Genomic DNA, 27,281 nt, shown 5'->3' on the forward strand with positions numbered 1-27,281 from the left:
CACTGGCTGAGTCCCTGTAGGCTTCAGCAGTACCACCCAGCCCCCAGTACCATTCAGGCTGCTTCAAATTCTCATCTTATGACCCTCTCTCTCTATTCTCTCTCTCTGTTCTCTCTCTCTATTCTCTCTCTCTCTCTCTCTCTCTCTATTCTCTCTATTCTCTCTCTCTGTGGAGTTAGTGTTGTTGTTTTTTTTCTCCAGGCCAGAGTTAAGTCCCAGCAGTCTCAGGAGAGAAGAGAGGAGAGTCCGATATGGACGGTTGAGGAGACTACACACTCCAGGGAGCATCTGATGGGATTATAAAACCAGATTTTTCCCCTTCTCTCTCTCTTTTTTCCCCACTGGGGATAAAGTGGTTCGAGCCTTCATTTGAACAAAGAAAGAAGCAACTCCTAGGCTCTAGAACTGCGCTGTATCACGTTTTAAGGCTTTTGGAAAAAGAGAAAAGTTTGGCTCCTTTTTGGAGGATTCTTTTCCCCCGTCAGTCCTCCGATCATTGGGAAGATTAAGTCCGCTGTTTCCTATTTAGGAATTCGAGGAAGACTCCTTGCTCGTGAGCAGAAAAGAAAACAAGCAAGGAATTAGCGCCAGATCTCCGCTGACAGCTGATATGAGCCGCAATTTAATTTGGTATGACTTGGCCCCCGTCTCCTAGTTGGTAAACTGATATGCTTTCTGAGGTGGGCTCCTAACAGGCATCACTCTTTGCCTTTTTAGGTGGGTTTACACAGAGTTGGGTGAACTTCATCAGTTTTTTCAAACACACGGACATATCCCCAATGCAGGGACCAGATGCTGTAGAACCTTAGCGGCTGAATCGGGCATACTTTCTGATCTCTGGAACTGCTTTTCAATGAAGGTCACTACTTTCTCATAAAACTTTTTTTCTTCTTTGGAATTGTATGAACACACACCAGCCCAAATGTTTGCATGAAGACCTGTTACTGACAGCGCTGAACTTGAATGCATCGTACTTGTGTCTCTACTAGACGCAGTAGATTTCACTTTGTTCGGCTTTTGTGGACTGATTGTTCTCACAAGGTGTACCATGCTTAGGTTGTGACCGAACAGTACCAAGAAACATTGGACGTTCACCTTAGAAAGAATGGTCATTTCAGACAAGCTGGAGAAGTCTTAGTCTACAGAGATGTTGCATTCCATTCTGTTCATCCCCTGTCATCTGAAGGCTGTTACATCTCTGTGAAATAGCCACCACAATGATGAACAAAGACTCTCGCTTCCCCAGGAAGGCTGTCCATAGCAACCCCTCCTCTCGAAGGCACTCATGCATTGGGTATGTACAGTTCTGTACTGTAAGCCATTTATTGTGATGAGTTACATGCTGACACAACTATACAGTATGTGTCTTTACTGTATACATTCTATACTTCATATACTCTGTTTTAGTGTTTCCCAAACTCGGTCCTCAGGACCCCAAGGTTTTTCCCCCCTAACACTACACAGCTGATTCAAATAACCAACTCATTATTAAGCTGTGATCATTTAATCAGCTGTGTAGTGCCAGGGAAAAAACACCTTGGGGTCCTGAGGACCGAGTTTGAGAATCACTGCTCTATGAAGTTATGAGTTGTTGATCATATACACTTCACAATATCAATTGTAACATCTTAAACCAGAAAGACATCATTAATTGTAATCAATGGCTTTTCTAATGATTTGTTTATGTGTTGTCTACCTGTTGTTGGTTATACAAAAGGGTTTCTTATGGAGTGGATAGTAAACTTTCATAATGTTGTGCTTTTCCTCAAAATCATCATATATTTTTACAACTAAAGTTTTTAATGTTTTTATGATGTATTTGAGTGTTGTGCGTTTTCTTTTTCTTTTTTATGTCCTGTGATGGCACTGCAGTGTGCTATATAATAGGTCCATAGTGTGTTGTGTCATTTGGTTGCGGTGCATTTTGTCATTTGGTTGTGGTCTGCTTTGCAGTTACGCTGTGGTCCGCTTTGCAGTTAGACTGTGGTCCGCTTTGCAGTTAGACTGTGGTCCGCTTTGCAGTTAGACTGTGGTCTGCTTTGCAGTTAGACTGTGGTCTGCTTTGCAGTTAGACTGTGGTCCACTTTGCAGATAGAATGTGGTCTGCTTTGCAGTTAGACTGTGGTCCGCTTTGCAGATAAAATGTGGTCCGCTTTGCAGTTAGACTGTGGTCCGCTTTGCAGTTAGACTGTGGTCCGCTTTGCAGATAAAATGTGGTCCGCTTTGCAGTTAGACTGTGGTCCGCTTTGCAGATAGAATGTGGTCTGCTTTGCAGTTAGGCTGTGGTCCACTTTGCAGTTAGGCTGTGGTCCACTTTGCAGTTAGGTTGTGGTCCACTTTGCAGTTAGGTTGTGGTCCACTTTGCAGTTAGGCTGTGGTCCACTTTGCAGTTAGGTTGTGGTCCACTTTGCAGTTAGGTTGTGGTCCACTTTGCAGTCAGGCTGTGCTCTGCTTTATAGTTTCATTGAGGTGTATTTATTAGTTTTGTCTTGGTGCATTTTGTAGTTTACAGATGTCGGATCTTACATTTGACGCGCTTCGTTGCAGGAGGAAAATAATCCTGCAGCAGGAGGATTTGAATATCTGAAGAAATATTTAGAATCGGCGCCAGAGGGCAGCTGGAAGCGGTGTTTGTATAAAATGCATAGCCTATGTAGGCTACGTAAAGGCTACAGTGCGTCTTGTGTGAATTCTTATGTGAATTATAATAAAATGGACATATTTGTATTTTTAGGGGGTAGATGTATTCTTTGTTAGGGAAAATACTTTCTTTTAGATCAATTGTTTTATTATAAGTTTATGGCAAGAAACAGGCACAATACATTATTGGAGGCCTCAGTGCCTGTGTTGTCCAGCGGTTACAGCCGCTAAACCCGGCACACATATGTCAGTCAGCATGGGTTAGAATCCGGCCTATTGCCCGTTGACTCCCCCTTCCCCATCTTTACTACACCGTACAGTGCCTTCAGAAAGTATTCAGACTCCTTACTTTCTCCACATTTTATTATGGGAAGGGCCTTGGTCAGGACGGTGACCAAGAACCTGATGGTCACTCTGACAAAGCACTAGAGTTCCTCTGTGGAGATGGGAGAACCTTCCGTAAGGACAACCATCTCTGCAGCACTCCACTAATCAGGCCTTTAAGTTAGAGTGGCCAGACGGAAGTCACTCCTCAGTAAAAGGCACATGACAGCCCACTTGGAGTTTGCCTAAAGTCACCTAAAGACTCCCAGACCATTAGAAACAAGATTCTCTGGTCTGATGAAGCCAAGACTGAACTCTTTTGCCTGAATGCCAAGCGTCACCTCTGGAGGAAACCTGGCACCATCCCTACAGTGAAGCATGGGGGTGGCAGCATCATGCTGTGGGGATGTTTTTCAGAAAGCGTCAGGGACTGGGAGACTAGTCAGGATCGATGCAAAGATGAACGGAGCAAAGTACAGAGAGATCCTTGATGAAAACCTGCTTCAGAGTGATCAGGACCTCCAACTGGGGCTAAGGTTCACCTTCTAAACAAGACAACGGCCCTAATCACACAGCCAAGACAACGCAGGAGTGGCTTTGGGGCAAGTCTCTGAATGTCCTTAAGTAGCCCAGCCAGAGACCGGACTTCAACCCAATAGAACATGTCTGGAAAGACTTGAAAATAGCTGTGCAGCAACTCTCTCCATCCAACCTGACAGAGCTTGAGAGGATCTGCAGAGAGGAATGGGAGAAACTCCCCAAATACAGGTGTGCCAAGCTTGTAGCGTCATACCCAAGAAGAATGGAGGCAGTAATCGCTGTCAAAGGTGCTTCAACAAAGTACTGAGTACTTATTTGCAAAAAAATCTAAAAACCTGTTTTTGCTTTATTATTATGGGTTATTGTGTGTAGATTGATTAGGGGAAAAAACAATTTAATTAATTTTAGAATATGGCTGTAACGTAACAAAATGTGGAAAAAGTCAAGGGGTCTGGTGGACACCCCTTCAAATTAGTGTATTTGGCTATTTTAGCCTCACCCATTGCTGACAGGTGTATAAAATCAAGCACACATCCATGCAATCTCCATAGACAAAAATTGGCAGTAAAATAGCCTTACTGAAGAGCTCAGTGACTTTCATTGTGGCACCGTCATAGGATGCCACCTTTCCAACAAGTCAGTTTGTCAAATTTGTGCCCTACTAGAGCTGCCTCGGTCAACTGTAAGTGCTGTTATTGTGAAGTAGAAACATTTAGGAGCATCAACGGCTCAGCCGCGAAGTGGTAGGCCACAGAAGCTCACAAAAAGGGACCGACAAGTGCTGAAGCGCACAGCATGTAAAAAACTTCTGTCCTCGGTTGCAACACTCACTACTGAGTTCCAAACTGCCTCTGGAAGCAACATCAGCACAATAACTTTTCGTCAGGAGCTTTATGAAATGGGCTTCAATGGCCAAGCTGCCGCACACAAGCCTAAGATCACCATGTGCAAAGCTAAGCGTCGGCTGGAGTGGTGTAAAGATCACCGCCATTGGACTGGAGCAGTGGAAATGCGTTCTCTGGAGTGATGAATCATGCTTCCCCATCTGGCAGTCCGTTTGACGAATCTGGGTTTGGTGGATGCCAGGATAACGCTAGCTGCCCCAACGCATAGTGCCAACTGTAGTTTGGTGGAGGGGGATAATGGTCTGGGGCTGTTTGCATGGTTCGGACTAGGCCCCTTAGTTCCAGTGAAGGGATATCTTAACGCTAAAATCAAATCATTTTTTTTTGTCACATGCACCGAATACAACAGGTGTAGTAGACATTACAGTGATATGCTTACTTAAAAGCCCTTAACCAACAATGGAGTTTTAAGAAAATACCTTTGAAAATAAGGTAAAAGATAAGAATAACAAATAATTAAAGACCAGCAGTAGATAACTGCTACATCATACACTGACATTCTCGGCCGATCTGTGCTTCCAACAGTTTGTGGAAGCCCCTTTCCTGTTTCAGCATGACAATGCCCATGTGCACAAAGCGAGGTCCATGCAGAAATGGTTTGTTGAGATTGGTGTGGAAGAACTTGACTGGCCTGCACAGAGCCCTGACCTCAACCACATCGACCACCTTGGGGATGAATTGGAACGCTGACTCCAAGCCAGGCCTAATCGCCCAACATCAGTGCCCAATCTCACTAATGCTCTTGTGGCAGATTGGAAGCAAGTCTTTTCAGCAATGTTCCAACATCTAGTGGAAAGCCTTCCCAGAAGAGTGGAGGCTGTTATAGTAGCAAAGGGAGGACCAACTCCATATTAATGGTGAGATGTTCGATGAGCAGGTGTCCACATACACTGCATGACCAAAAGTATCTCTTCAATAAAAGCTAAAAAAAAATATGAAGGGAGTGGAACTGGCCCACACCTTTAAGAAATAATAAATAATTGGACAAATAACAATTGTATTGTGAGTGCACGTCCAACAGAAAACCAGATCAATAATACATTAAAAAGTAGGCTGAATTGATTCATAGAGCATGCACAGACCTATCGAGCAACAATAGATGCTATCGTAACTGAAATATAAAGCAACAATAGATGCTATGCTAACTGAAATATAAAGCGACAATAGATGCTATGCTAACTGAAATTAAAGCAGCAATAGATGCTATGGTAACTGAAATATAAAGCAACAATAGATGCTATGCTAACTGAAATATAAAGCGACAATAGATGCTATGCTAACTGAAATTAAAGCAGCAATAGATGCTATGCTAACTGAAATATAAAGTGACAACAGATACTATGCTAACTGACATGTAAAGCAACAATAGATGCTATGCTAACTGATTCCACCATTGATAGAGAAAACAAACAAAGAAATAGAAAATAAACTCTATCCTGATTCAAGTCAGAGATTTTGAGGTTGAAATTAAAAACTTCAGGACGTTTAATCCCCGAATACATTGCAATTTTGCCCTTTCACTTTTGATTCACACACTGAATGAGTGGAGGAGTTCCACCACTGGATTGTTCATTGATCAATTAATTTAGCTAGGCTATAGCCGACAATAGGCCCACAAGTTATTTGCATTTATTTAAATGGTTTCAAGAAGTAAAATGAATAGTCTGTAAATTTAAACATCAAAGAAAAGTGTCTTAGCTCAACAAAATTGTCTTTGGCTCAAATGCATAAACATCTGAGGAGTATTTCTGTCTGTCATGAAGCCATTTTGTGGGAAAAGACTCATTCTGATTGGCTGGGAATGGCTCCCCAGTGGGTGGGCCTGGCTGCCAAGTGGGTGGGCCTTTGCCCTCCAAGGTCCAATCATGGCCTCACCCATCTAGTCATGTTTTGAAACGATTCTGTGAGATTCGGTTAGATTAGAGACTGAATTGATGTGATTCGGCTTGATATGATACAATTCGATCCACTAATATTTGTTGAATAAACATATTCATTTTCCATTCTAAATTAAAATTTGCATCTGTCTGTGCTGCATAAAAGATGTAAGGTGGATGTACTATGTAGACACCTGAGTTGAGCCATAAAAGAGACTAGATATCTACCACCCTATACCTGCACCATCAGATTAGGGTGGAGGGGGGCAATATAGCCGGTGTTTTGTTGTCCCCCCACTTTGGTTTTAAATTAAGCAATAAGGCCCGAGGAGGTGTGGTATATGGCCAATATACCACGGCTAAGTGCTGTTCTTAGTCACGATGCATCGCGGAGTGCCTGGACACAACCCACAGCCCATGGTATATTTAAATAGCCGTTGTCCCATATCACAAACCCCTGAGGTGCCTTATTGCTATTATAAACTGGTTGCCAACATAATTAGTGCCGTAAAAAATAAACGTTGTCATACCTCTGGTAGACCTTCTGATACACCATGGCTGTCAGCCAATCAGCATTCAGGGCTCGAACCACCCAGTTTATAAATCACCATCACCCACTAATTAAGTTGTCATTTTTGCAGGTTAAGTGTTTGAGCTAGTAATGTATCAATATTTATAATTTTAAAATGAGCCATGACATAGCCAATGAATTAATATCTAGCACAACGTTGGATTTCACCCCCACCTCAAAATCAAATTGTTTTAACCGTTTGGAAGTTTACACAGAGTGATCTCTTCTCCTTTCCCTTCAGCCATGCAGTGCGCCTCACAAAAGTGAATGCTGTCCTCAGTATGAAATTATCAACTTTACCCTGTATATGAAAAAATGGCCATGTTCAGTGATTGTTTAAAGTAAAACTACCAAAACTATTGCTGATGGTGAACCTGAACAATCAAAATAATATATTTTTTTATAGTATATATATAGAGTTGTCTCCAGTAGCTTACTTTTATTTTCTCTAAAACACTGTTACAATTTTACCAGTGAATAAATAACAATAACCTAGCATATGACATAGGTTGTCACTCAACTAATAAAGCCTAATATCACTTAAACATTTGTGAAGGTGCGGTGCAGATGTGCAAGACCAGGAGCATGCATCCTACCATGCGATGGTCGGTGTGCGAAGCTGGGCACAGTGCGCAGTTAGACCACTAGGTTACTGATATTGCCTGGGGTTGTTCGGCATGCAAAATTACTTGTAGATTCAATGATGGTAAACACTGAAGAAAAGGATGCCTAACACGCGTGCGCCATATTGCTTAAATTTATTTTGTCCCCCTACACCATACACGATTACAACACGCAGGTTATATCAAAACAAACTCTGAACCAATGACATTAATTTGGGGACAGGTCGAAAAGCATTAAACATTTATAGCAATTTAGCTAATTAGCTTGCACTTGCTAGCTACTTTGTCCTATTTAGCTAGCTTGCTGTTGCTAGCTAATTTGTCCTGGAATATAAACAGCAGGTTGTTATTTTACCTGAAATGCACAAGGTCCTCTACTCCGACAATTAATCCACACATAAAAATAGTAATCCGAATCGTTTCTAGTCATCTCTCCTTCTTCCAGGCTTTTTCATAGTTTAATTTGTATGGTGATTGTCATCTAAGACAACAGTTCATCTTTCAATCACCCACGTGGGTATAACCAATGAGGAGCACGTGGGTACCTGCTTCTATAAACCAATGAGGAGATGGGAGATGCAGGACTTGCAGCTTCCTAAATTTATTTTGCAATGCTCGCGCACAAGCAGTGTCGTCAGGGTATTATAGGCTGACCACACCGCTCGCGTCATGTGCTTGGAGTGTTTCTTCAACTGTATAAAATAAATAATAATGCCCCCACTTCTTAAACCAAAGTTGCGCCCCTGCATCTGATATTATATGCCAATGTTTGTAATTAGCTTTTGTAGGATAGCCTACAGTAGGTTATAGTTTAGGGGCAAGGAGAGATAAAAATAATTGCAGGTTTTCAATGAATGTATCTAAATCACAAGGCTCATTTGAATTTCCTGATGCACAGGAGAAAACAATTCTGCAACAAAATAGTGATCAAATTAAGATCTGACACCTGTAGCAGTGGTGTGTTTTGAAGTTTCACTATGGTGCGTTTTTTAGTTTGGCTGTGGTGCGTTTTGTAATTAAGCTGTGGTGAGTTTTGGTGTTCTGGGTGTCCCAGCCTGAGGGCGCCGGGGCCGGGAGATCGATGGCACAGCCAGTGTCCATTGATGTCTTTTGTTGTGGTTGATGTGCCGCATCCAAGCAGAGTCACGATGATCAGTCACGCCATGATTCTGTAAGAGTATGGGCCACTTCAACACACACAAACACAGCAATAGTGGTGTGTGGGTGATCATACGCCACCGTGATATACAATAAGGCCATGACAACAAAAATACAAGAGTCACATAGCGGTAGAATAAATTCAACTACACATGTTTTGTCCAAAAACTGCAGAGCAACATCTGTCTGGTGAGGTCCACAAAGCAAATATTGCATGTAACAAACAGATATATGACCTGCAGCATGGTCAAGCAAGTTCATGTTTGACAGTTTACTAAACAACTACCGATTTAAAACCACGGAGTTACCTCAAGTTAACCGAAAAGACAACAGACATCGCCTCCGCTATCCCAGCACCATTTCAACTTAAACGTTTAAAGACCATCAAATCAACAAGACTATATATCAAATACATTTTTATTGGTCACGTGCTGAATACAACAGTGAAATGCTTACACACATGCACACATATAGTTGAAGTCGGAAGTTTACATACACTTAGGCTAGGATCATTAAAACTCATTTTTCAACCACTCCACAAATTTCTTGTTAACAAACTATAGTTTTGGCAAGTCGGTTAGGACATCTACTTTGTGCATGACACAAGTCATTTTTCCAACAATTGTTTACAGATTATTTCACTTAGAATTCACTGTATCACAATTCCAGTGGGTCAGAAGTTTACATACACTAAGATGACTGTGCCTTTACAGCTTACAGCTGTGCCTTAACAGCTTGGAAAATTCCAGAAAATGATGTCATGGCTTTAGAAGCTTTGATAAGCTAGTTGACATCATTTGGGTCAGTTGGAGGTGTACCTGTGGATGTATTTCAAGGCCTACCTTCAAACTCAGTGCCTCTTCGCTTGACATCATGGGAAAATCAAAAGAAATCAGCCAAGACCTCAGAAAAAAAAATGGTTAACCTCCACAAGTCTGGTTCATCCTTGAGAGCAATTTACAAATGCCTGACAGAACCACGTTCATCTGTACAAACAATTGTATGCAAGCATAAACAGCCGTCATACCGCTCAGGAAGGAGACTCATTCTGTCTCCTAGAGATGAATGTACTTTGGTGCGAAAAGTGCAAATCAATCCTAGAACAACAGCAAAGGACCTTGTGAAGATGCTGGAGGAAACAGGTACAAAAATATCTATATCCACAGTAAAACTGAGTCCTATTTCGACATAACCTGAATGGCCGCTCAGCAAGGAAGAAGCCACTGCTCCAAAACCGGCATTAAAAAAAGCCAGACTAAGGTTTGCAACTGCACATGGGGACAAAGATCATACTTTTTGGAGAAATACCACATGGGCTCATTGTAATGGCTGATTTGGAGTACATGGAATGGTATTGAACACATCAAACACATGGTTTCCATCTGGTTGATACCATTCCATTCACTCCATTTCAACCATTATTATGATCCATCCTCCTCCCATCAGCAGCCTCCTGTGCCTGTAACAATCTAGAAAGTTATGTGGTTACGGAGTGCTTACCCCATTTGGTGTAAGGTTTTTTGGTATATTTATGAAACAGTAAACTAAGGTCTATGTAACTGCATCTGCATGTGCTGACCTACATGTAACATGTTAATGAGTTATGTCTGTGTGTAGTTACATGCCTCTTTAAATCATATTGATGCTGGTTTGCAAACAACAAAAAAACAGTCACTCCTATACCACGAGTTAACTGAGAAAAATACTCTAAAGTATAAAAATATGCTGGCTGAGCTTTAGTGGTTTTGTCTTTTGATCTGTCTGAACCATTTTACCTCCAAGCTAAATCATTCAAAGGCCTCCAGCTGTGCTTATGTCACAACCATATGAGCAGATCAAAGACCGAGATCTAGCGCACAGACAACAGAACAGAGATCTAACGCACAGACAACAGAACAGAACAGAGATCTAGCCCACAGACAACCGAAAGCACACCCATAATATGACCAGATTTGTCTCAACACACGTCAAGCCACAAACCCTTCCAAAGTGGAGTTCATGTGGGGATTAGGCAAATCTAAATTGGTGTAATCTTTGTAGATTAACTTTGTGAGAGAGATTTGCACAAGTTATTCAACAACAATACATGGTATTATGTCATAGTTGTTCATGAGAATAAGTGTTATTAATGGTATTATTTATAGTTTTTCATGATAATAACAGTTATTCATGGTTCTAAACCCAGCAAAGAAAGAAAAGTCCCTTTTTCAGGACCCTGTCGTTCAAAGATAAAAATCCAAATAACTTCACAGATCTTCATTGTAAAGGGTTTCCCAAGCTTTTTCAATGAACCATAAACAATTAATGAACATGCACCTGTGGAACGGTCGTTAAGACACTAACAGCTTACAGACGGTAGGCAATTAAGGTCAGTTATGAAAATTTAGGAGAGTAAAGAGGCCTTTCTACTGACTCTGAAAAACAACAAAGAAAGATGTCCAGGGTCCCTGCTCATCTGCATGAACGTGCTTTAGGCATGCTGCAAGGAGGCATGAGGACTGCAGATGTGGCCAGGACAATACATTGCAATGTCCATACTGTGAGACTCCTAAGGCAGTGCTACAGGGAGACAGGACGGACAGCTGATCGTCCTCGCAGTGGCAGACCACGTGTAACAACACCTGCACAGGATCGGTACATCCGAACATCACACCAGATACTTACTGTTACTTTTGATTTCGACCCCCCCTTTGTTCAGGGACACATTATTAAATTTCTGTTAGTCACATGTCTGTGGAACTTGTTTAGTTCATGTCTCATCTGTTGAATCTAGTTATGTTCATGCAAATATTTACACATGTTAAGTTAGCTGAAAATAAATGCAGGTGACAGTGAGAAGATATTTATTTTTTTGCAGAGTTTATTTCATTATGTCATATGCTGGTCACAGGTGCGCAACTTTGGTTTTAGACGTGTGGTGGGGGTTGGGGGGGCAGACAGTCCCATTCAAAAGTTTGGACACACCTACTCGTTCAAGTGTTTTTATTAATTTTGACTATTTTCTACATTGTAGAGTAATAGTGAAGACATCAAAACTATGAATTAACACATTTGGAATCATATAGTAACCAAGAAATTGTTAAACAAATCAAAATATATTTTACATTTGAGAATCTTCAAAGTAGCCACCTTTTGCCTTGATGAAAGCTTTGCTCACTCTTGGCATTCTCTCAACCTGCTTCATGAGGTAGCCACCTGGAATGCATTTCAATTAACAGGTGTGCCTTGTTAAAAGTTAAATTGTGAAATGTCTTTCCTTCTTAATGCGATTATGCCAATCAGTTGTGTTGTGACAAGGTAGGGGTGGTATACAGAAGATAACAGAGTTCAAGTAACAGACACAGCTCAACATCAACTGTTCAGAGGAGACTGCATGAATCAGGCTTTTGTGGTTGAATTTCTGCAAAGAAACACTTACTAAAGGACACCAATAAGAAGAAGAGACTTGCAAGGGGCCAAAAACATGAGCAATGAACATTAGACTGGTGGAAATCTGTCCTTTGGTCTGATGAGTCCAAATTTGAGATTTTTTGTTCCAACCGCTGTGTCTTTGTGAGACGCGTAGTAGGGGAACGGATGATCTCCACATGTGTGGTACCCACCGTGAAGCATAGAGCAGGAGGTGGGATGGTGTGGGGGTGCTTTGCTGGTGACACTGTGATTTATTTGGAATTCAAAGCACACTTAACCAGCACGGCTACCACAGCATTCTGCATTCTGCAGTGATACGCCATCCCCGCTTAGTGGGACTATCATTTGTTTTCAACAGGACAATGACCCAACACACCACCAGGCTGTGAAAGGGCTATTTGACCAGGAAGGAGAGTGACGGAGTGCTGCATCAGATGACCTGGCCTCCACAATCACCTGACCTCAACACAATGGAGGTGGTTTGGGATGAGTTGGGCTGCAGAGTGAAGGAAAAGCAGCCAACAAGTGCTCAGCATATGTGGGAACTCATTGAAGACTGTTGGAAAAACATTCCATGTGAAGCTGGTTGAGAGAATGCCTAGAGTGTGCAAAGCTGTCATCAAGGCAAAGGGTGGCTAATTTGAAAGATCTAACTACATGTTACTACATGATTTCATATCTGTTATTTCATAGTTTTGATGTCTTCACTATTATTCCACAATGTAGAAAATAGTCAAAATTAAGAAAACCCCTTGAACGAGTAGGTGTGGACAAACCTTTGACTGGAACTGTATATATATATATTTTTAAATATAATTTCCTTTATTATTTTCCCCTAACCATACCATCCCTCCCCTAATTGGAGTTAACTAATGGACAACAACACTTTAGGCTTCTATTTCCGGCTTATACATACTATATATATTTTATTTTTTATAGTATAGTATATTTTACAATAGTTGTCTTTTGATTGTTTTTAGTCCCATCCTTCAGCTCCACTCACCCCATCCCATCTATCTCTGAACACCATCCAGTCCCATCCTTCAGCTCCACTCACCCCATCCCATCTATCTCTGAACACCATCCAGTCCCATCCTTCAGCTCCACTCACCCCATCCCATCTATCTCTGAACACCATCCAGTCCCATCCTTCAGCTCCACTCACCCCATCCCATCTATCTCTGAACACCATCCAGTCCCATCCTTCAGCTCCACTCACCCATCCCATCTATCTCTGAACACCATCCAGTCCCATCCTTCAGCTCCACTCACCCCATCCCATCTATCTCTGAACACCATCCAGTCCCATCCTTCAGCTCCACTCACCCCATCCCATCTATCTCTGAACACCATCCAGTCCCATCCTTCAGCTCCACTCACACCATCCCATCTATCTCTGAACACAATCCAGGTTTAAATTCTATTTGCTATTTTTCAACTGTGCTTTGATGTTTCACAAAAGTTATGAAACTTTCTATTCTCATAAATTCTACATTTTGTACATTGAAAATAAAAAAATTACTAAGAGTATTATTATATTATATATTATTGATATACAACTGTTTAAGTCACCCAGCAGTGCTATTTGCAGAGGGGGACATAACTTGGCAGGGTGTATGAGGGTCCTCACATATTTTGGAGCATCTAAAGCACATTTCCTGGATTTCTGCACAATCTAATATGACCCATGACCCTTCAAGCCATCTCTATTTAGAACAACAAAAAGTCAGCAAAAATGTTCACAGTCATCAAATTAGGTAAGAGATTATTAAATATGTTAAAATGGTGATGAGACTGGACTAGATCCATGATAATTCAGTTATCCTTATAACAGTTGCACAGTATACCCTTAATCCTAAAATAAAGCTAGTGATACTGTACATAACTTGACATTTATTCCATACATTGTGGGAGGATAACCAACCTTCCAATTAATATCAATGCATTTATTATTGTCCAACAGATGCTATGGCTTTTTCTGTGTTAAGCCTACCTATTGTATTTAAAGCACATATTTTTCACATTATTCACACAGTCATAATTCACTGCATCAACTTCAGTAGCCTACCTCTCCTAGTTAGGCAGTTCAAGTGTGCCTAGCAGTGGCAATTCGTCATTCAATTTGAGCCACACATTTTTGCAAAAAAATAATAATTTGGGGCTTACATGTTTTTCATGTTATTTTAGCATTAATACGTGTCTCAGTTTGCAGACAATGTCAAATATATATATCATTGAGTTAATACATCTGCATACATATAGTAGGGGAGGTAGAGAGAAGTAGTGGATGTTTTCTTGAGTAAGGCAGCTCCAAAATGCAGGTGTTTCAACCTAGCTCAGTGCTTTCTGTGGCGGTGGGGCAAGCCAGCAGAAAATACGGAGCGTTGCGCCGTGATTGACTCTGTGTTCTGTCACTCATGAGGACACTATGTCACCGCCATTTTCTAGCCACTACCATAGTGTTACATTGATGCTTGGCCACAGGTAAAATGACTTCAAATCACGTTATATGTACAGTAGCTTTGATTGGACTGATCATGTCAACATCATACTTTCAAAATCTTAGGAATCAAGTCGGTGCTCATCGGCCATTGGAAATAAACGCTATTTTCAACAATTTTTGGATGAAAAACTGTGTGGTCCCAAATCTGGGATTATGGGGCTCTTTTCTGTTTTAAACAAGATATTTTGTCACAAAAAGATGCTCTCCGACTATGCATATAATTTTTTTCCACAGATAGCACCATAAATCCAGACAATGCTATACTTTGATGACAAAATTTGCCCACAAAGGCCCGCCGCACCACCTTCCTGTTCAAGTGAGCACAGCACAACAAGGTGAATCCAAATATGTATTGTATGCTGCTGCATAAATTATGTAATATGCCAGGGAGATATGTAGCTAATAAGATGTTAAGCCCATGTGTCTAAAGTTCTGACTCTGGGAGAACACTGTAAGAATGGCCCATGTTCTGAATTCTGTCCAGAATCTAAACAAATAGATATTTTCTGTCCAAGTCCCCATTAGTCTTAACGTGAGCTTCAGGCAAAACATCAAGATGAAACCACATTTGACGTCAGCATCCAGGAAATGAGCAGGATTTTTAAATCTCTGTTTTCCATTGTCTCCTTATATGGCTGTGAATGCGAGAGGAGTGAGTCAACCCTCTTTCTGTCGTTTCCCCAAGGTGTCTGCAGCATTGTGACGTATTTGTAGGCAGATCATTGGAAGATTGACCATAAGAGACCACATTTACCAGGTGTCCGCCCGGTGTCCTGTTTGAGCCAAGGACTACATGCTTTCTGGTAAGTTTTGATTACAATTCTTATTTTAACCTTTCTTTAACTAAATTGGTGCGCAAAAGTCAGCTGCCAGTATTTTTCCATGGGATTCAGAGAGGAAAGCAAGCTTCCACGAACGATATATCAATGAAGAGATATGTGAAAAAACACCTTGAGGATTGATTCCAAACAAAGCTTTAGTTTCTAGACTATCATTTTACAGATGTACGGTGAAAACGTTTTTTGGGAGATGCGATGGATCATTGGGGATCATTCAATATTCCCTTTCTTTTGTTGTTCAGTGAATTCATCCCATGTGAAGAGTCAATTCATTTAATTAAAGTCCAAATCATTACTAAATTGTTTTTTAAATTTCTGTTGGAAGGGTTTAATCATTTGCAATTGCCTCCTTATGATAAGGTAAAAGGTTTATGTTTCTGTCTCCATATGATAAGGTAAATGGTTTATGTTTCTGTCTCCATATGATAAGGTAAATGGTTTATGTTTATGTCTCCATATGATAAGGTAAATGGTTTATGTTTCTGTCTCCATATGATAAGGTAAATGGTTTATGTTTCTGTCTCCTTATGATAAGGTAAATATATCCAATGCAAAAAATCTACATTTAAATGGTATCATTATTAATGTGCATATATTCCTGTTAATTCCCACGGAAAGTTTCCACATCTGAATATTCCCCAAAATGTGCAACCCTAGTGGTCTCATTGAAATAGAAAAGGCTGCCTACATAGGTGGAGAATCACGTGGCAGTTGAATATATATATAACTTGAATATGAAATTAACCTAAATATGATTAGGCTGTAGTTTACCACTGTGTCTGTAAAGAAATATTGATAATGAAAAGAAGAGGAGGGCGATCAACCAACGTGAGTTGAAGTGTAAATCAAAAAATATAATCAGAATTGAAAAGGAAAAGGAACAATGCGCACATAGGTTAGGCTACTATGGTGAGAGAACATTGCACGTTTTAATTTTCCAAAGTATGGATTACCCATGTATTTCTCTGCATGCAAATCCTCCTCCTAAAAGGTAGGCTATATCCTATAGGACTATGCAAATCCTCCTCCTAAAAGGTAGGCTATATCCTATAGGACTATGCAAATCCTCCTCCTAAAAGGTAGGCTATATCCTATAGGACTATGCAAATCCTCCTCCTAAAAGGTAGGCTATATCCTATAGGACTATGCAAATCCTCCTCCTAAAAGGTAGGCTATATCCTATAGGACTATGCAAATCCTCCTCCTAAAAGGTAGGCTATATCCTATAGGACTATGCAAATGTAGCAAGTGTCTCTGTCATCCTTCTTGCTGCTTCCTGTTCAGTAGCCATTCCTGGTGCGTCTGGTCTCCATTAAATAGAGTGGGCTATAGCCTATGTATACATGGGCAGAGAAGCACGGGGCAGTTATCTATCCAAGGAAATGTACTTCCTAAATAGACCTATGATTAGGCTATAGTTTACTACATTGCCTAGAAATAGGCTAAAATATTGATTACCCCATATTTCTCTGTCTGAAAATCTTCCCACTCCTAAAATGTAGGCTATAAAAACTGCTCAGGAGAAAGTGCAAGTCTCCCCATCTCTTCAAATGACATCTAGCATGTTGGCTGACATGGCCCAGTAATACAATGTAAGGGCCATGTGAAAATATCTGGTAATTTAAACTATTTCTTAAGTTATAGCATTTGAGTTTTAGCATTTGATATTGCCTATAGGATGAAAAATTGCTGGGACCATGGCTGGCAAGTGAGCTGCGTCACATACGCCTAAAATAACATTCTGGGACTGCGGTTGGGTTTGGGGACTGTAGTTGGGTTTGGGGACTGCAGTTGGGTTTGGGGACTGTAGTTGGGTTTGGGGACTGTAGTTGGGTTTGGGGACTGTAGTTGGGTTTGGGGACTGTAGTTGGGTTTGGGGACTGTAGTTGGGTTTGGGGACTGTGGTTGGGTTTGGGGACTGCGGTTGGGTTTGGGGACTGCGGTTGGGTTTGGGGACTGCGGTTGGGTTTGGGGACTGCGGTTGGGTTTGGGGACTGCGGTTGGGTTTGGGGACTGTAGTTGGGTTTGGGGACTTTGGGTTTGGGACTGTAGTTGGGTTTGGGGACTGTAGTTGGGTTTGGGGACTGCGGTTGGGTTTGGGGACTGCGGTTGGGTTTGGGGACTGCGGTTGGGTTTGGGGACTGCGGTTGGGTTTGGGGACTGCGGTTGGGTTTGGGGACTGCGGTTGGGTTTGGGGACTGTAGTTGGGTTTGGGGACTGCGGTTGGGTTTGGGGACTGCGGTTGGGTTTGGGGACTGCGGTTGGGTTTGGGGACTGTAGTTGGGTTTGGGGACTGCGGTTGGGTTTGGGGACTGCGGTTGGGTTTGTGGACTGCGGTTGGGTTTGGGGACTGTAGTTGGGTTTGGGACCAGCAGGAGTGGGTGGGAGGTGGACAGAAAGCACAGCGGTGTGGGCTGGAGCAGGATGAAGAAATCAGTCTGTGCAGACCTCAACTGTGCACCATGACAGTGAAGCCTGTAACCTTAGAGCTGTTTATTTCTGTGTCAGTGTGAAAAGTAGGCAATTAGGTAGGGAAACTGACAGATCAATAATGTTACATTGACATACTGACTAATACAACTCACATTGCACTGAAAAAATGTCAGATTCTTCAATTGTTTGGCTGAGAGTGTTTCATTGTTTGATTCAGCTTTAGTTTGATTGAGGCAAAAATAATAGCTAATGTAAGCCAACGTTTGGCCAGCTATCTCTCTAGTGGTAAATCAACTGGCGAAAGCTTGTTCATTTACTTCTGAAACGTGGCAAATCAAAGGCTAAAAAACATTTCTATACAAATAACTGTGGGGTGTCTATTATAGTAATAATAGGCACCTAATATCGCTATCTGACAGATAACTAGAGGCTAGAGCTGACCTGGCTGTTGTAGCTACTCACTAACGTAGCTTATTCATTCACCTCAATCGAGAGGGGATTAAACATTAGCTACCTTTACATGTCAGTTACATTACTAGCTCAGCACTGCGAGTAAACACTAGTTTTTTTTCTGTTAAGTTAAACAGCAGTTACCTTGCCAGCTACATCAGTCAACTAAAGAGTAGCCAGTTTCTGTTCTGCTACCTTTCACAACTCGGTGAGAGAGCACAGCCGTACTCTCCGATGCTGGTCCAGCCAGCCTTCCAGAAGCTTTGCCTTCACACAGCCTGTCAGCCCGCTCTGTGGTGTTGGTGTTGTTCTAAATCTGGTCTTATAAACACTTCACACAGCCTGTCAGCCCGCTCTGTGGTGTTGGTGTTGTTCTAAATCTGGTCTTATAAACACTTCACACAGCCTGTCAGCCCGCTCTGTGGTGTTGGTGTTGTTCTAAATCTGGTCTTATAAACACTTCACACAGCCTGTCAGCCCGCTCTGTGGTGTTGGTGTTGTTCTAAATCTGGTCTTATAAACACTTCACACAGCCTGTCAGCCCGCTCTGTGGTGTTGGTGTTGTTCTAAATCTGGTCTTATAAACACTTCACACAGCCTGTCAGCCCGCTCTGTGGTGTTGGTGTTGTTCTAAATCTGGTCTTATAAACACTTCACACAGCCTGTCAGCCCGCTCTGTGGTGTTGGTGTTGTTCTAAATCCGGTCTTATAAACCCTTCACACAGCCTGTCAGCCCGCTCTGTGGTGTTGGTGTTGTTCTAAATCTGGTCTTATAAACACTTCACACAGCCTGTCAGCCCGCTCTGTGGTGTTGGTGTTGTTCTAAATCCGGTCTTATAAACACTTCACACAGCCTGTCAGCCCGCTCTGTGGTGTTGGTGTTGTTCTAAATCCGGTCTTATAAACCCTTCACACAGCCTGTCAGCCCGCTCTGTGGTGTTGGTGTTGTTCTAAATCCGGTCTTATAAACCCTCCAAACAGCCTACCTGACCGCTCTGAGACGTCCGCATGGTCCTAAAGCACCCTGTTGCCTCATTTTGTATCACATTCCAATGATAAAACTGGGGGGACAAAAATGCCATTTCAGAATGTGGGGGGGGGGGGGGCATATCCCCCTGTCCCCAGTGAAAGTTGCTCCCCTGGTTGGTCATGAAAATATGTTTTATTCATAGTAAATCACTCATGTATAGCCATCAGAGTGTACCTGTTCAGGGTAAGGAGCTCGATTGGGTGACTTAATAATAGGTTGGTTTATTAATTGCTTTGTCTGCCACTGGAGCCTCTCTCTGCCCTTTTTTAATGGTTATTTTTGGTGAACGTTGGGAACCAAATCGCATCTGTGAAAGAGTTGTTCATTTGGCTCCATGATTTGTGTACTTCTGCTACTGCTTTATGGGCTCCTGACAATGATTATCTGCAAATAAGTTCTTAAAACATTCTCTGAATATGGTAATTTATCATTGCAGGAACAACAGGTAGTGAGGAGAGAGACTCATTCTGGTCCACACTCATTTTTGCAATATGTACAAATAAAAAATAAATAGAACCCTATATAATTACTTTCATTTCACGATCTGATATAATGGTAGGCAACTTTTTAGGCTTTACATTAGAAATGAGTATTTTTCATGTTTTTTTAAGCACTACTGAACGAAGAACTATTTGGTCAAATTAACATCTCTTTTATGTGAAAGGAGCAAAAAGATCTGGCTCACCGAAAAGACTCGAAATGCCCATCACTACACCAAGATTGGCAAATTCGCCACTAGCGCCCTGTGCTCTTCACAGATGAAAGCAGGTTCACACTGAGCACATGTGACAGACGTGACAGAGTCTAGAGACGCCGTGGAGAACGTTCTGCTGCCTGCAACATGCTCCAGCATGACCAGTTTGGCGGTGGGTCAGTCATGGTGTGGGGTGGCATTTCTTTGGGGGGCCATACAGCCCTCCATGTGTTCGCCAGAGGTAGCCTGACTGCCATTAGGTACCGAGATGAGATCCTCAGACCCCTTGTGGGACCATATGCTGGTGCGGTTGGCCCTGGGTTCCTCCTAATGCAAGACAATACTAGATACTAATGCTAGACCTCATGTGGCTGGAGTGTGTCAGCAGTTCCTGCAAGAGGAAGGCATTGATGCTATGGACTGACCCGCCATTCCCCAGACCTGAATCCAATTGAGCACATCTGGGACATTATGTCTCGCTCCATCCACCAACGCCACATTGCACCACAGACTGTCCAGGAGTTGGCGGATGCTTTAGTCTAGGTCTGGGAGGAGATCCCTCAGGAGACCATCCGCCACCTCATCAGGAGCATGCCCAGGCATTGTAGGAAGGTCATACAGGCACATGGAGGCCACACACACTACGGAGCCTCATTTTGACTTGTTTTAAGGACATTACATCAAAGTTGGATCAGCCTGTAGTGTGGTTTTACACTTTAATTTTGAGTGTGACCTCCATGGGTTGATAAATTTGATTTCCATTGATAATTTTTGTGTGATTTTGTTGTCAGCACATTCAACTATGCAAAGAAAAAAAGTATTTAATAAGAATATTTCATTCATTCAGATCTAGGATGTGTTATTTTAGTGTTCCCTTTTTTTTAACAGTGTACATAGGTTGCTCTGTTATGACAAGGGTGAGTGTCCAGTTTTTAGCGAAGATATGAATAGGGACTGTATCTATCTATAGTGGGTGTGAGGGGTGAGTGAGTGACAAGCGAACGAGTGAGACACACTGATAGTCAAAGTACAGTGCTATTAAAAGAAACAGCCACATATAAAAAGAGAAAAGGGGAGACAGAGAAAGAGAAAAGGGGAGATAGAAAAGGGGAGGTAGAAAAGGGGAGACAGAGAAGGGGAGATAGAAAAGGGGAGATAGAGAAAGAGTGAGGGAGGGGTTATAATAAGAGATACAGTATCTACAGTGTCAAGCGAGGTAACGCAATCACAGGACAACAGTGTCAGTGTCCACAGGTCCTAAAAATACCCCCACCCAGAATAGTCGATACGCGCTGCTGCTGTGCCTGGGCAATGGCCGTGTGCGTCACTGCTCTGCTCCATATTTTCAGCATGGCTGATTTCCCCAATCACTACCCCCCAAAGCACATCGATCCACCGCGGCTGCTACCCGGTCCGGCCCAACACTAGCTGTCGCAGCGCTAAACCGCCGCTTCCAACCTCTCTATTCCCCTCGCTATTGTCCAAACCCAGAGCGCACCAATGAAACACAATTAAACCAGACCCAGTCTGTGCCTGTCTGTAACAAGTTTTGGTAAATGCTTTATGTTATATACAGGTGTCTTTCAGTTTGTATTTACACCGTGTTGACTGAGGAATTGTTGTGTACAGGCAACAAGTTGTATTGTTTTGGGTCTTGTTTTGAAGATTGCAACGTGGTTGTTTATACAACCTATTCAGATCGTTCCGTTGTAGCTGTTCTGTTCTCATATGGAAAGAGCTTGTTGTTGTGGGTGTTGTGAATGTATCTGGGCACCATGCCCTGTTGTGACCACTAGAGGGAGGAAGTGTCTAGGTTTTGCATGGAGACTGGCTGAGCAAGGGAACAATGGTTGGGTTCAAACGGTGGATTAATAATCGTTTAGTTATCAAACACACTTACACGCTCACTCTCACACATAAATACACAAAAATGGAAGCATATAAATGTACAAACTTGGAAACACACACACACACACTTTCAAATACATGCACAAACACAGAAGCATCGCATAACACACACTTTTAAAAACATCCACATACTCAACATACCACAGGCTGCTGCCAGTTCAACTCTCGGGTCCGATGGGGAAACATCTGAGGGTTGCTGGTATCAAATCCTAGATGCCATTGCCTGCTGTTGTGCCCTTGAGCAAGGCACTTAACACCCACAACAACAGCTTCCCGGGTGCCCAGTTTGACAGCCCCCACACCTCTCCAAAACCTGTATATTTGTGTATGCAAGTGTGTCTTTTGGGGGGGTTGGGTTAAAAGAGGAAGTCAAATTTTAATTGGACCTTGTGTGCATGGACAGGCTTATAGAAATGGCTAGAATGGAATAAATGGAATGGTATTAAACACATGGTCCTACCCTCACCAGCCTCTTACACACACAGCCCACATGACCCCCACACACCAAGCCAAGCCAGGGTGTGATCTCAGTGCATTAGCCTGCCTGGCTGTGCTCCAGAGGTGATACAGGGATGCGGGGACTGTGACTGTGCATGCCTGGGCTTAGTTATCCCCCAGATAGTTACCCAGAGGAGGGCTACAGACCAGGGTGGATTAGGTCATGTAGCCAGACAAGTACTCAGACCATTCTGAGACACCTTATCACTGACAGATGGCAGTTTCTGATTCATACGGCGACACGCTGATACCCAACTACACTACACGCCGTAACATGTCGTTTGACCTCCCTGAGCCATAGTTAAATATAGGTTTTGGCAAGCATCAGATTCAAGCCAATTTGTTCCTAGTTGGGTGACAACTGGTTTGGCTTTTTGTGTCAAAGGAATAATCCACTCAGAAACTATCTTTTGGTGTTTGTTTCATTATTCCACTGTTGATATAGTCCCAAAAGTTTTTCATGTCAGCAATCACGTTTTCAAGATATAGAACTTTCAAAATGCTAATTGTCACTTGCCACATCATCAATGAGATAATGAGTATTGCTATAAAACGTTCTCTGTTTCTCTGGTGGTAATTTTATCTAGCATAGTGCGATTTGTCTCAATGTTTCCTTTGGCTGTTCATGTTAATGAACGCCTCTGCATGGCACCAAAATCACTTTCCAACTTGAGAAGGTCCATTAGTTTTGATGTATGGGGATGTTGTTGGCCCAGGTAGCCGGTGTTGCGGTGGCCACAGACAGACACATCACCATTAAGTCTGGTTCATGCGGACCAACTGTTTCGTTCCCTAGGTTAGGGTTTTCACTAGAAATAATACAGCTTTTGTCAGATTTGACTTATCGTAACAGGTTAGGAGAATTTACGCAGCAGGTTAGGAGAATAATGTTAAGGATGTCATTTTGCTAACTCTATTTAGCATTGGTTCGCGAAACTGGACACAGAGACATACCATTTTCATCCACAAGTTCATCTGACTCTGGGGAAGTAGATAAATAAAGATTTGACAATATTAGAATGACAAGGGAGAACAAAGTCAATCACAATATGTGACACTTATTGCGCAACTTGATGGAAGCCTTCTGTACTCTGGCTCAGTTTATCAGAGCTTGTCAATAATAGTAAGACTTTGATCTAGACCGGGATTATAGTCAACATAGTCTGTGCACGTAGCACATGCAGGAATAGTGTAAGCAGGAAGCACACATGTGTACACATACACAGTCACATACAAAGCAGAGGAGGCTGGTTAGGGGAGCCTGGCTCGTAATAATGAATGGAATGGAGTGAATGGATTGGTATCAAACATGGGGAACCATGTGTTTGATGTGGTTTATACCATAACAGCCATTACTAGGAGCCTGTCCTCCCCATTTAAAGTGCCACTAGCCACCACTGGTACAACGGCATAGGGACATTTTAACCCAGCAACCCAGAATCTGTGATAATCTGTTTCGGGTCCAATATTCTATTTTAGAACCATTGTCTCAGGAAAAAATGGGAAGACGTTGACCAGACCTAAACACTGGAGTCTGGCTTTCCTCAGATGTCCACCAGCTTTCAGGATTGTGACTTGGACCCCAAGTTCTCCCCAGGCCCTTTATAATGGTCAGTGCTATCTGGAATCCTTGGGACGACGTCACTACCCTAAATCATAACCTTAACCTTAATCCCTACCCTTTTACTGACCCTAACCCTAACCTTAACCATTTTACATTTCAACTTCAATGGGGTAGGGATGTCCCAAGGATCCCAGATAGCTCGTACCCATGTAAAACACAAAATATGCAGAGGAGGAGAGGACAGGAGCCAGTGTGTATTCACACCTCTGGAAGAGGTCAGAAATAAGATCTTTGACCTGTCCAGTGTGTATTCACACCACAAGAAAAGGTCAGAAATAATGTATTTTTGATTACATGATTTTTGTTCTGTGGTGAAATAAGTCCAGATATCTATATATTTTTCATTTATAGAATATTGCTCTGTGAAAAGACCATCTGGTACATATCACATGGGCATTCACTTTTTTGTTGTTGTCCATTAATATGCCAATATTAGACCGCCTGGATTGTTATGTACAGAGCCTTCAGAAAGTATTCACATCCCGTGACTTTTTCCACATTTTGTTGTCTTAGAGCCTGAATTTAAAATGGAGTAAATTGAGATTGTGTGTCGCTGGCCTACACACAATACCCCATAATGGCAAAGTGGAATTATGTTTCATAATCACTGGTGTTGCTTACCAAGACAACATGGAATGTTCCTGATTGTCCTAGTTTCAGTTTGGACTAAAATTGGCTTGAAAATCTATGACAACTCTTGAAACTGGCTGTCTAGCAATGATCAACAACCAATTTGACAGAGCTTGAAGAGTTTAAACAAGAATAATGTGAAAAAATTGTACAGTTCAGGAGTTCAAAGCTCTCTGACTAACCCAGAAAGACTCACAGCTGTAATCACTGCCAAAGGTGATTCTAACCTGTATCGACTCAGGAGTGTGAATACTTATGTAAATGAGATATCTCTGTATTTCATTTTCAGTTCATTTTAAAACATTTCTAAAAACATGTTTTCACTGTCATTATGGAGTCTTGTGTGGAGATGGGTGAGAATACATTTTTTTAATCAATTTTGAATTCAGACTGTAACACAAAAAATGTGGAATAGGTCAAGGGGTATGAATACTTTCTGAAGGCACTGTATCTATGGGCCTGTTTCCTGTTGAGAAATGCCCGGTTCCTATTAGAACTGTTGATAGGATATCAACACCCTTCTGCTGTATAGATAATATATTCTTTTTAATTTTACATATCTGATTTCCCATTATTCCAAGTTGTATTTTTGTTAACTCTGAAGACAATGCAATGTTTAATTGTGCTCCATTATTTGTGTCTTTTATATCTGTTTGATTCCATCCATTTCTGTGTTTTAGATCTGAATCACATTCATAGAATTGGACTTTAGGGCTCATATCTGATCTCTTGTCAAATACTTCCCGCTGTAAATTCTCAGATTAAAAATAGAATGGGTCAGTCTGGAGGTATGGTTTCATATTTACATTTAAATTGTTTTGTCCTTAGAAATACATTTCCTCTCGCCATTTCTGACCTTGGCCACTACATAGGCAAGCCTAATACACAAGGGATATGTGGGAGGAAGTCTGAGTCTAAACCATAAGACCTGTACCCCAGAAGGTACTCACTAACCCCATCATCATACTCTCCTCCTGATATAAATCGCTACCTTTCCTTTGGGCAACCAGGAAACAACCATCCTTCCCCACTTCACCAAACCCTCCGCTATATCGGGAAAAGATACGTTCACTGTGCCCAATAGGAGAATATCAAGGAATATTGTCCTCAGATTTTATCTGCACGGTATGTTGTTCATATTACCATCTTTATGAATTAGGAGCTAAACTAACCCATACTGCTTGGTTGCAGCACCAGAAGCTTTCCAGTCCCATGGAAGTGTGACGAAGGGTTAATATGTCAGACATTTTGAGTGGGCTGGAACCATGCTGCTTGGGGCCACGCCCCCTTTCTTAGCTGTGACCTCACAGTGAAACTTGCTCCAGTCTAGCAGACACACACACACACACACACACACACACACACACACACACACACACACGCATATGCACACGCACAGGGAGACACTCACCCTCACTCTCTTATACAGGAAGCATAGGGTCAGAGTGGCAGGCTGGTACACAGGAGCCACAGCTTGCATTGCTGTAGGACCACACTGTGACAGGAGTCAGTGCTGAGGTGGAGTTCTAACAACCAGAGGGAAACAGATAACGGTGTTTTGTTTGTGAACCTCAAGAAACCTGAACCATGGACAGATGTATGGAGATGGAGAGCCACTGAGAACAAACAGAATGCAATGGACACCAGACAGAGTCTGCGGTTTTCTGCTGCTTTTCAAGAACTCATCTATCTGCTGTCTTCATTGATGTTTCATACCAACGCTGAAGAAATTAACTTTAATGTTTGTTTTTTATTTTGATGCTTGAAGAACAGATCAAATGCATATTTCTATCATTTCCCCATGTTTTGGAGCCCAGGGCTTCTGCCTAAGAGGCAATGAGAACCGAAGGTGAATCCAGAAGAGCTGGCCTTCTGACAGAAAAAAAACGGACCCTGGGTTGTACAGGGATGCCAACCTGAGAAGAGGCACGAAGAGCAAGAGAGAAAAGGAAGGTGAAAATGAGTGCGCCAACAAACTGTGGATTCTATTTTTCTGCAGATCGGTCTTTCCAAGTGCGGAACGGGAATATCTGTGGATCGCCCTGTTCCATCAACAGGCCTATAGACATCACACAAAAAAGCAGGCGGTAATATGCTGTACAAATCTAAATGTTGCCTTGCCGTTTGCATGCTATTGTAGAATGCAGCATCGTTGGAGTAGTGTCATTAACCTTGCTACGATGACTCAAAAGAAAGCTATGATAATGGTTGTTGAGATGACTCCAACTAAGCTCACTTTTGCTCTTAAATGTTTTCTGCGTAATTTAACGTTTCCTCCCACATTTTCCAGCTACATTATTATATAGTATCCTCCATTACGAGGTTAACTTATTAGTTCATTCAAAAACGCATACCTTAGCCTACAGCCATATCACTTCAAGAATTGCCTCCTACATACAAACAATAGCCTTGAGCATAGCAGTTGATTCGGGCAGCTGAGATAGAGAGCCGGTGAGGCAATTCAGTGATCCAGAAATTAAATAAACAGCACCTTAGAAGCGTCTCCAAGCTTCTCCCCTCCACCAACAGTTAGAATGTGTGGACTGTGGGAGAACAAGTCTCTGTCTCTCTTACTCACACACACACACACACACACACGTTCATACCACAAAGCTCTCCCTCA

At 42.1% G+C, this 27,281-nt stretch overlaps 1 protein-coding gene across 2 annotated transcripts in view; it reads left to right on the top strand.

Annotated features, from left to right (window-relative positions):
* The first annotated feature begins 211 nt into the window (after positions 1 to 211).
* The window catches only part of LOC135558526 (3',5'-cyclic-AMP phosphodiesterase 4D-like), a 79,185-nt gene continuing 52,115 nt past the window's right edge, over positions 212 to 27,281 (top strand). The window contains exon 1 of one of the 2 annotated variants that reach the window (XM_064992389.1): positions 212 to 1,294. In XM_064992389.1, the coding sequence (XP_064848461.1) occupies positions 1,218 to 1,294 (77 nt within the window). In that variant the 5' untranslated portion in view covers positions 212 to 1,217. Of the gene's footprint in view, positions 1,295 to 26,126; positions 26,746 to 27,281 lie in introns of those variants that run through there. The other variant, XM_064992388.1, reaches the window with a different exon arrangement.

The sequence above is a fragment of the Oncorhynchus masou genome, chromosome 17 (assembly GCF_036934945.1).
Source record: "Oncorhynchus masou masou isolate Uvic2021 chromosome 17, UVic_Omas_1.1, whole genome shotgun sequence".
Lineage (NCBI taxonomy): Eukaryota > Metazoa > Chordata > Actinopteri > Salmoniformes > Salmonidae > Oncorhynchus > Oncorhynchus masou.